This window comes from Mercenaria mercenaria, chromosome 2 (genome assembly GCF_021730395.1).
Source record: "Mercenaria mercenaria strain notata chromosome 2, MADL_Memer_1, whole genome shotgun sequence".
Lineage (NCBI taxonomy): Eukaryota > Metazoa > Mollusca > Bivalvia > Venerida > Veneridae > Mercenaria > Mercenaria mercenaria.
In genome coordinates this window covers 26,718,030-26,729,836 of record NC_069362.1, presented here as the reverse complement: position 1 = coordinate 26,729,836, position 11,807 = coordinate 26,718,030, and the positions used below count along the sequence as shown (strand labels likewise).

The window sequence follows — 11,807 nt, the reverse complement described above, 5'->3', positions numbered from 1 at the left end:
CTTTCTCATTCGCGAGCAAAGAACGTTGACATCCTTTTCTATTTTTTCTCTTGTGTTAAACAAGACTGAATACCATGCTGTATTTAGATGACTGTTCAATCCAGATAAAGTGTAAAGCTTTACTTGTCAGTTACATATGTAAGAAAATCGTCTGGTGATTTGAATATCGTAGGATTTTAGAATGAGGGTAAAAACCAGTTTAAAACTCGTCAACAGTGTCTAACTAATCTTCGATAAATGAAAAACAATATTGATGACAATCACCATATATAAACAAAACTACTTTCTATTTCCCCCCATTTCTATCCATATATGAGCTAAGTGTAACATCAAAGGGGTGAAATAATTAAAAACAACAAAAATAATGCTGTTAAAGCTACACTTTATCTGGATTGAAATAGACAATAAAAGTTTTATTTTAATTCCTCCTTCATTATATTCCAAAAGGTAAAATGTTCAAAACAGAACTCAGCCTACTGTTTTTATAATCTTCCTCAGTTTTAAACTCCCTTAATCCCAACTGTCTGTATATATCGGAACAATACTCGTTGACCATTTTCACAACATACCACGGTAATTTTGTTCTATACGCAAAAGGATGAAAACCATTACGTGCATTAGAACTAGTTTCCACCAACCCACGTACAAACGATCTATAATTATCAGAAAATTCCATATTCAAAAACGTGTACAGTTTTTCCACTTTTTCTTCAAGTTTATCTAAATCCTCATATTGTACTATTTTAACTCTGTTTTGATATTTTGCCATCAGAGATTTTCCGCTATCTATGTCCTTTCTCATTCGCGAGCAAAGAACGTTGACATCCTTTTCTATTTTTTCTCTTGTGTTTAAGGCCTATGCTATTTTGAAATTATGAATTAGGTGGGTGGGGTACATGATATTATTTCTGATTAATTTCGAAGATATTGTAAAATAAACGTTATTCCAATGTGACAATACATCAAAACCATGAAGTGCTGAACTCTTACTTTAATTTAAAAAGTAAAGTGGGAAAAGTTATCAGTATGTTCGTGTCACAATTTTCCGGGTAAGTATTCTATGTCATCGTGCATAACTGCGAAAAACTATAACATACATAATAAAGCTAAACTATCCGTGTAAATGAGCTGAGAGCTATTTTTCTATTTCCGTTTATTACTTTTCTAAAAAACACATTACAATTTACCAGGTATTGGCAAAATTTGTCATTTTTGTGCACATGCCTTTACACATTAAAGAAGTCCGAACTATAGGTATGGTGTGCGAGAGGGGCCTGAGCGCTTACGTAGTGCTCATTTACAGTTGTACTGCTCATATATATATGAATTTTATAGGTAGTTAAAATTATTTATGTCATTGTTGTACATTTGGAGCAAATCGGTCCTATTCTGAAATATGTTAATTTATATACTACGGTAAAAGCCAATCAATGAATTCCTTTTATACCGTTGAACCTATCGTGAAACGGCATCTTCCTTCTTCGTCAGCATTCAAGAGTGAATAGCACGCTTCTTTCTTTAATTTTATTTTGGCTAATTTCTGGTTTTATCTTACCACCACATGCCATTCCGCCTCCTCTTTCAAGAGACAATTTTCTAATTTTGAAAGATTTCTCGTAATATGCAAATTCATCTACGTTTCTTGATATGCTTTCGGTGGTTATATCCGCCCTAACATGTGAATATATATATTTGTTATGGTATTGGACTGTAACTCCATTCAGATATGAGAACATATCTATTTGTTAAGGACGGTATGTTTCGCCCAGATATGTGAAAATATAAATTTGTTAAGGTATTGTTCGGCAAAATAAATATTGCCCTTTTTTCAGTCAACACTTAGTTCACTCTTATATTTTCCCATACATATAGTCCTCAGGGTCAGTGCTTCGTTGTGAACAGATGCACATAAATAACTTTATCATAAGTCCGCAAAGTGCAACAAAAGAAATAGCAGTATTAATTTTGTAATAATATTATTTATTTACAAGGTATGTCTGACAAATGACATCGAGAATTCTAACGTTAGAAAGCTGCATTTTTAAGTACCTGAATTTTTCCACTTTGGTTAAAAAGAGTTTTTTTTTTACAATAGATAATGACTGACTACAGAAGGTAATAAAATACCATTGACCTAGGGAATGCTACAACCTACTATAAACTTCAGAGTTTGTTTAAAATTATATTGAACACGTTTGCTTTAATTTAAGGTGAAAAATAAACTAGAACTCTATGATAAAAATCGAATAAATCATTTCGAACATGTTAGACAGTGAGAAAGCAAACACATCGTACGTATTATTTAGCATGGATGATTTGAACTGTGAATATATACTTTTTACACTTAATATTTAATTCCACGAGTACACACACATATACATATATATTTACCTTTACCCTTTATACAATAGGAATATATTTGTTTTACATGTAAGATTAAAACATAACCCCTCGGAAAATAATGCATGTGGCGTTCACTGTTGATAAAATAATTGTAATATTATATTTTGACGTTACACTGAAACAAACAAAACCCTTTTTGCATATTCATTTATATAAAACAAACAAACAAAAAAGGGAACAATGTTTATTTTGTTTGATTGTGAGTAACACCGAAACGACACAATGAACTTTTCCCAGGTTTTGTTGGTGGTGAAAGGCTCCAGGGGTCCCTCCGGACATTTTTTTAGGCTCAGACTAGTACCTAGATCGAGACACTAACCTCAGTTGGATGGCTTCCTTACGTGAAAAGTTTCACACCTCAAGTGGGTTTGTGATCCCACGTCGGTGATGGGCGGGGAATTCGAAGCCAGCGGCCATGACCATCAAGTTTTTCATTTGCAAGTATAAAACATAAATATTCAATTAAATTTCGTAAACATAACTGACAATGACATTTACCACGTCGGAAGTTACAAATGGTTTGCCGAATACACCATACTTTTAAATACAGAAGTTTACACACCATGTGGGTCGGAAAGCACGAAAGTTACGTTCTTGAACGTATATGTGAATAGTTACTTTTGAAATGTAAACAAAGGCATAAAAGTAACTGTTTTCATGTTCGTGGTAAGGATCGACTTGTGATTGTCAATGTTCCCGATACGGAATATATATGCATGTATAAACACGAGCCGTTTCATCTTACAGGACTTACAAGAGCATAGTAAGCGGTTGTTTATTTATTGTATTTATGTTCTAGTAACCTTTGACACTGATTTCGAGGACAGACCGGGTTTTTGACATATACATGTCTGTTGTTGGGCTGGAAAAAGATAGATCCAAAATTATACTAAAAGCTATATTGCATAAATGTTTCGTTATTTCTGTGCATACAATTCGGTTGTTTGAAGGTTAGAATATCAGAAAATTACAGGAAATAAAACATGTCCTTGAAAAAGTACCGATCTTTCATTATTTGTTTGGTTTTGGTGCATGATTACAAATTAATGTTAGTAGGCCGTGATGTCCATGAAGCCGTGTAAAGTGATAATTTTGATGACACGTTGGTTTTATTTTGTAATTGTGACTGATCGTTAAGTGATCAGAAGATCGGACAGTGGGATGTTATAAAAAAGTGATGTTTTATTTAGATTAGAAAGTCAATCGTACTCTACAATAAGGAAAATAAAGGTAAGATACTCCTTTTATTTCGTTCACTGAAGAAAACATGGCGGACACAGTTTTGTAAAAGAGCGGTGCACGTGTGATTCGTGTAACATAGTTTTTAAAGGCGTTTTCTTAGAAAGCTAGCGCTCAGCTCATTTACACTGACATATCCTTGATTGAAGAATATATATATTGTATATATATGAGAGATTTACGGTACCAAATACTTACCCCGATAATTTCTATGCATTTTCGTCTAGTGCACTGTTGGGACATGTTTTTGAGTGTCATTGATCCTTTATAATTTATTCGGAGATACATTTTCTTATAATTATTAGTTTCTTTTTTATCCCCGTGCATTTCTCGCGTTGTAACGACAATCTCAGTTTTACATACGAATTTTGCATTGTCGAAATAGCATAGTCCTTAACAAGACTGAATACCATGCTGTATTTAGATGACTGTTCATTACAGCTCTGGGGTCCCGTAACAAATAGACTATTTTCAGTTTCGGATTCGAATAAAAAAACCCAGATATTTCCTCTAAATCAATGCGTAATACTTTAACAACTCGATGTTGCGTCGTCCTACAGGCTTCTTCCAAAAGTTTCAAACATTCCAATGAAAAATACCGAGCATTTTTCCTCCTCAAGCAAGAGGCAAACGGGATCCAGTTTGATGCTGAAATTAGAAATACATCTGCTGTTTTAAACTTAAATTGATAATGTATTTGAAATAAAAAAAAAAAAAAAAAAAAAAAAGGTCTCGAAATCAATGGGCGCTTTGCCCTTGTCAGTGTTTTGCCAATAATTGATTTGAAATAATGATAGTTATTATAATCTTTCAAAACTTCATAAAAAATAAACATTATTGTGTTTGTTGATTTTGGGTAAACGATTTTTCTTCACAACACACTTGAGTAAATATTTTGTTAGAGGAGACTTGCCTATTTTTCACAAAACAGCCACAAAGCGAAATATGTTTTGTACTTATGACTTTGGATTTAAACCATTGTTTAAATATTTCCAAAGCACATTTATCATATATAATATCATAGGTACGGATGTCAAAATTAAACCTATTGCCATTTACAAGACGATATCTATATCTGAAGAAAGGGAAGAGAAATCATATATTTTAGAGAAAGAAACTGCTCAGTTGCGCGTGAATTGTATGCGTTTTATATAATAACAATGTATCAGTTGCTAACAAAGCTTTTATGCGTTTCTTAACACAAGAATTCGCACGTTAAGATAAACAATACACCTTATGTTTACAATAGGCGTAATTAAGTTCTAAACCAATGTGGATGTCCTAAATAAAAGATCTGTATATAATGGTCACTGTGTCTACAGTGGTCACTTTCAGCCAGTCCCTTTGGTGACCGCTATAAACGGGTCAAACTGTATGATACTTTTGCTACAACTTGGACATCATTAATTTCTGCAAGGAAGTGGTATAAAAAGATTTCTTTAATTATTGTTTTCATTCTATCAAATCAGAAAATGCTGAGGTGTTTTAACATAGTCCACATCTCATCCACTCAAGTATTGTGATGTCAAAACAAAAATAATTTTAAAGTAGGCACTATTTATTAAAAAGTTGCTGTTACCATGTACTCCTGAGTAGAAGCTGATTTCTGTGAGTGTTTTCATAGGACCATACAAATCACATTTCAAAATATCCGCAATAGTTTTTATCGCTTCTTCCTTAGACACGGGTGATGATGACGATCTAAAACATTGATGTAAATACATAGATTAAATGTATGTTCCTCATAGGAAGGAAATGATATAACACATTAAACGTATGTCCCTCAAGACAAGATAATGATATTTACACATTAAGCCTAAATAAATTTAACGTACGTTCCTCAGGACAAGATAATGATATTTACACATTAAGCTTATATTCATTTAACGTACGTTCCTCAGGACAAGATAATGATATTCACGCATTAAGCCTATATTCATTTAACGTACGTTCCTCAGGACAAGATAATGATATTTACACATTAAGCCTATATACATTTAACGTACGTTCCTCATTGCAAGATAATGATATTTACAAATTCAGCTAACGTCACTCAAGGCAAAATAATGATATATACACATTAAATGTATGTCCCTCGTTGCAAAATAATGTAGGATATCTGGACGCATTGAGCCCAGAGACATATGCTACAAATCGAAAATAGAGAATATGCGCCAGTAATCAATCTAGTTTCTAGCTAATTCTTGTTCAGCACTCAGCCGGAAAGTATAAGATGATGCATACTTGGTATATTTATCTTGACAACTCAAGCAGCCATTACACAAAATAATATAGCTTACAGTTGAATGCAAGACGGTTTTCTTATATCACAGAGTAAGTTTTCGCCACTCAGGTAGCTCCATTCTCGTCCCTTGTTTAGAGGTTCAAACCAGAAAAATGAATCATTGCGCCATCCGATCACTCTGCTTAGAAAAGAAGAACCTGACCGTTGGTAGGAAACAATAAGTACGTCAGAGCCTGAAACTAGATATAAACACAGATTTAGTTACATTTACATAAATAGGCATTTATTCTTACGTGCGTTGAGATACATTATCCTTATACGGTGATCTACCTGCCTAATAAAGCAAACTGAACTGAACACGAAGAAACACAACTGATGAACTATGTATGTTCTATATTGATAACCTCACTGTTTAAAATGTGTGTAATACGAGAAGCATAACCAGTCCATTCAATGTATCTACAAACAAGTTAACCTGAAGCCTGTTTAATGCTGCATGAGGCTGTTCGACAGGTTGCTTTTAAAGTTATTTTTTGCGATAAATACTAATTCGAAAGGATCTTTTACATTTTATTCCATAAAAGTCATATTCGTTGTACTCAAATACACATGTTCGCTTAGCTCCATAGGACAGCGCAGATCTAGTTCAATCTCCGAGCGAGGTAATGTTCTCCGTGACGATTGACAAAGGACACTTTGTCTTAAACGATTCGTCCTCCATTTCTGAATCATGTAGTGAAGTTTGCAGGTACTTGCGGAAACCAGGTTAGCACTGGTACAGAATCTATGAATACTGGTTAGGTTCACCGCCACCTGTCAATTGTCTGAAATACTGTTAAAACGGCACTGAACCCAACAACAAACAAACAAACAAAATACGGAAGCCATGCCAGGGTGCTTACCTTCACTTTTGTTCTGTTTGTCACCGCTATGCAAAGAAATATTTCCTTGAAGTCTTTCTGTGAAATTTGCTGATACATTTTTCTTCTGCCAAGGCTTCTTTACATCTTTATTAATGTTTTCTAGCCCAGTGGCTCCGGGGTAATATATACCATAAAATCCATCAGAAATGGTTGTTTCTAATAAAAAAATAAAAAAATTGATTTCCGAGAAGTCCTTTAAAAAGACAGTTAAATGTTTTCTAGCCCAGTGGCTCCGGGGTAATATATACCATAAAATCCATCAGAAATGGTTGTTTCTAATAAAAAAATAAAAAAATTGATTTCCGAGAAGTCCTTTAAAAAGACAGTTAATAAGTAGCCATTGCAAAATTGTTGAAAAGGGTTTGTTAATCACTTATTTTTGACAACTTGATTTATTGTTTAATTTTCGACAAGTGCCTATGGCTGGTAGTAACAGCTGCTTGAATACTGTGCATATCTTTTAATAATTTACATTTCATAAGCAAATGGTCTTTTCATAGAAAATTCTTGCCCCAAACCCTAGTCCCAATCCGTGACTCTAGTTACTTTCACTGACGGTCTGTCCAACGACTATTAAAATCGGCGTAATCACGCCTGTCTTTCAGGCATAATTTCAAGCATAACATGTGCGTAGGAGCGAGTATAACTTTGGGAGGGGGGGGGGAACCTTTTCGAGCGGGGGGGGGGGGGGGGGAGGGGGGTGGCAAGATATCCCCGGTGCATTATTCATGACAAAGCCTTGTAATGGGGCCAAATGGGCCTTCGGCCCCCTCAAGCCTCTATGTTTTAGCAATCATTGAGTTATTCTGATGATACAGATACGACTAAGCGCCGAACTGTCTTAATCAGTCATATTATGTATTGTTCTAATTAAGTTTGCCATTTTTTTTTACATTCTTCTGTTGAAGCCCTGGACATACAATCAATTAGCCGTGCATTTGTCTAACTGTGATATAAAGTTGTGGAAATATCATTTCCCTAGAATGGAAAATGAAAAACAAAAAAAATTAGGGATGGCAACGAATATTCGAATATTCGTTCATGACACGAATATTCGAATACTGTTTCACTACTCGAATATTCGGAAAAAATATAAGGTTATGCCAATTAATAAAAACCAAATGCAAAAACTAGTATGGTCGTCTATCTAATTTACCAAAATTCGCTTTCATATACGCGCGAAAATGGCTTCTGTTGGTGTCAGACGTGTCACTTTGTATATTAGCGTGCTTAGATTGTACATCGCTATGGTGATGACATCGTACCCTGTAGTAAGAACCGCTAATTGCTTACCTTTAGAAATTTAATTGGTCTCCAAATTGATGTAAATCCGTTACAAATCGCCTTGTTTTCGGTAGGTGCGAACAGCATGTAATTAAAAATCATCAGAAAGCACTTGAACTAATGACTCGGATTTCACATCGAATGCAGGTGATTTGATGTTTTTGAGTAAAGAAATATTCCTGAAAGATTTGGAAACATGATAATCGTTGATGAATTTTTATTTTATGTAAATTCAGACCAGGGTCCGGTTTCCATAATATAAAATGGATTTCGTAATAAAAATAAAAATTGATTTCAGAATCCTTTCAAAGACAGTAAAGGGTTAAGTGGAAAAAAAAATAAAGTGTTTCAAAATAAAAAAAATATTGTTTTTCCCGAGAATCCTTTACAAAGACAGTTAATTATACATTCATTGTGAAGTTGTTAAATATTGTTTGAATACGTGATTTTTGTAATTTTCGACAATGCCTATGGCTGTTGTAAAGTGCTGATATGCGCATCTTTATAATTCATTTTAGGCAATGTTTTTTTCAAGTAAATTTTGCCAAAAGTACTACCTATACTTCACTGCAGGTCTGTCCATCATTTAAATAGGTAATCAACCTTTTAAGGATAATAAATGAAAGGCTAACGAGTATAATTTGTTTTCACGAAGTGGAAAGCGATGGCAGTATCCCGTTTAAATCATAATCTTAATTGGCCAATGTGGATTACTCCCTAAACAATTTTTAGCAATTCATTGCAGATCTGCTGATAAGATACGATAAGCCTAACTCTTAATCAGTTGATTTGTTGTTCTAATTAGTGTGCCTTTTTATTACATATTCGTTGAAGGCTGGACCTAAATCATTTCGCATTAGTCAATTGTGATTGTTTGCCATCCCTAGATAAAAAAATACATAACATTTACATACGTAAACAGGCTTAATAGTTACATAGGTTTTGCAGACGCTCAAACCGGAACTGTAGTGATTGCGCTGAATGATATAATATTTTATAAAATGTAATCAAACAATCCTTGGCATGGCGCGTACAGATTTCAGTACTCACACTACGGAAAGAGAAAAGTCAGAATACAAGGGAAGGCCAAATGCAAATCAGAAATCAGGTTGAAAAGAATTATATGATGCTAACTAAGTAAGTAAATGTTATATTAGACTGCAGGTTATATCTCTTTTCCAAAATATAGGGGGGGGGGGGGGGGGGCAAACTATAGTTCGCTGCCCCCCACCCCCTGCTCCTACGCCTATGCATAATGAAGTTGTAATGTCGAAAAGAAAAATATTTCTGATGGCAAATTTATTTCTGTGCTCGTTTTGTGTAATACGCGATATGTTATGTCATGAGCACTTCGCATTACCTGAAGAAAGTCACCCACTGACTTACATTATCGATTCGTTTTTCGCCATTGGTGACGTCACAGCTATCTTACGTCACTATCGGCGCATTTCATTCCCCGTTAGGTACAGGTACCGGATAGCATATAATGGGGAGCACAACGTCTCAGGATATTTCTAAGTGCATTAGCGCAATAATATTTGTATATTTACAACGATTTAAAATTAACTTATAAGATTTGAAAACAAAACAGATCTGCGGAGAGATCTATTCAGAGTTTATTGTCATATGTGCCCGTTCCTTTTTGATCACCCGGAATAAATTTTGGCGGACAAATCAAGCACGACTTCACACTGTGCTAAATGCCGTTTTTTTCATGCATATATTTGACAGCTGTTTTTCTGAAGGTTTTATGCAGAACACGTTAAATACGTTTCTGTTCTCGAGGTAAATGTATTACCTTCAGCAAATCAAAATATTTAATTTGTTTTTCATACTGTGAAACTCATAATTTATGTTCGTATATAAATCAACAACGATTACGCCAGTTTTTAGACGTGGCTGAGTTGGACGTACTTATCAGACTGAAACAGACATTGTACCGCATTTTGTACAACATTTTGCACAATATTTTGTACAATATTGATTTGTGACTGTTTTATTATTTCACTTTGTTTTTTCCACATGCATATTATATGCCATGGATTTAAATAAATCTGAAAATCTGAAAATCTGAAATTAATGAAAGTGATAATTACGTCACGAGTTGGATCAGGCTGAAATGAAATGAAAGTGATAATTACGTCACGAGTTGACTACCCAAACACCACCCCTCAACAAAACAACATATCAATGTGCCGTTATATCGTTATGTAGCAACCCTCGAAAGAACTAAACGGCAATATAATAGTTCTTTTTAGCCAGTGCTTTAGCAACTGGCTATAGCTCTAAATCAACTACCAAGTGTCAACCTCGCGTCGTTTGAGTTTTGTGACTGTAACACACAAATATTCTAGACGTGTAAAAAATAGTTCCATGATTATTTTTTTTTATATAATTTTGGCATTGTGCGAGTGTGTGAGCAACTGAGGACTTCTGTTTTAAACAACAATAACAAGCAGCAACGGATTCTAGGATAATAATGAACTTTATATTCACATTCGAAATATTTCGAATCACTCCGCTCACTAGTTTTTCTCAGTGAAATGAACCCACTCTCGTGCATACCTAAAATTCGACGCGTAATGCAACACGCATAAATGAAATTCCGTGCGCTTTGATTGGTTAACAACACGGAGAGACAGCGTGTTGATTGGTTAACAGCATAAAGTGGCACCATATTCTAGGAAAGTCGAAGTTAACCCTAACCCTAACCTTGAAATATCACTCAGTAAGCACTGGCTATTAGTCCTTTCAAGGCTTTGCTATTGTAAGGTTATTATGCCATAGCCATGTTTTCGCTGAAATTAAGACCAGTTTTCTTGCGTAATGCTCGCAAAACTTAAGTAAAATTAATCACTTGGTTAGCGTCTTTGATTAGTATGTAGAAATATGATTGTTGTAGTGTATTTTAAGAAGAGAATATTATTATGATCATCTCTGGTCTTATAAATAAGCTACTAGCTTTCAAAAAAGTTTTAGGCCGCGTACGTGCCCTTCTATATTTATTATTTTCCCTATACCAAGTAATATTTTTCAAGTTATTCATTATATAAACCATACGACCTCTCTTCCAGATGGTTGATCTCGCAATTAGTATATTTTTATTTAGTTATCATATCAATACATAGCAAATGCAAATGCACAGAATTATACATTAATTGCTGAAAACATCCAAACATCAAAATATTTTGTACGTTATCAACTTTGGACAGTATTGGCTCACGAATTGTAATGCCTAAAACAAGCGTTGACCGCTTGTTAAAGCAAAACAAACAAAGAAATCAAGCTATGTATATTCTGCGATAAACAACGTTTGACGCGCGGACCGGTAAGAGAGCATTATGACGTCAATTATGACGTCAAATTGCCGCATGACGTTCGGTACATTACTCTTTGGGTAAATGGAGTCCAGCATAATATTTATTAAAATATGTCAATGAGCATGTCTGAATGAAAACAAGCAAGGCCTTCTTATGATATATCATCTAATTTACCACGGTTCATCGTTCAGATGCTTCAGTATTTAGTCACTCGGGCTAACGCCCTTGTGATTTAATCCCTACACATCTGAACGATGAACCGTGGTAAATTAGACGATAAACCACTCGAAGGCCTTGACTATTTGTTAAATGACGTCAACGTTAATATGGCACGCTGAAGCGATATATTTATCTTTGGATTATGAAATCGTGGTTTTATGCATGTACAAAATA

General features: G+C 34.5%; 1 protein-coding gene across 1 annotated transcript in view; it reads right to left on the bottom strand.

The window, feature by feature from the left end:
* Positions 1 to 433: 433 nt before the first annotated feature.
* The window catches only part of LOC123562043 (uncharacterized), a 58,929-nt gene continuing 47,555 nt past the window's right edge, over positions 434 to 11,807 (bottom strand). Inside the window, exons 2-6 of the mRNA XM_053524903.1 lie at positions 6,790 to 7,040; positions 5,943 to 6,126; positions 5,222 to 5,343; positions 4,029 to 4,290; positions 434 to 653 (exon numbers count right to left, since the gene is read on the bottom strand). Of these exons, the coding sequence (XP_053380878.1) occupies positions 434 to 653; positions 4,029 to 4,290; positions 5,222 to 5,343; positions 5,943 to 6,126; positions 6,790 to 7,040 (1,039 nt within the window). The remainder of the gene's footprint in view (positions 654 to 4,028; positions 4,291 to 5,221; positions 5,344 to 5,942; positions 6,127 to 6,789; positions 7,041 to 11,807) is intronic.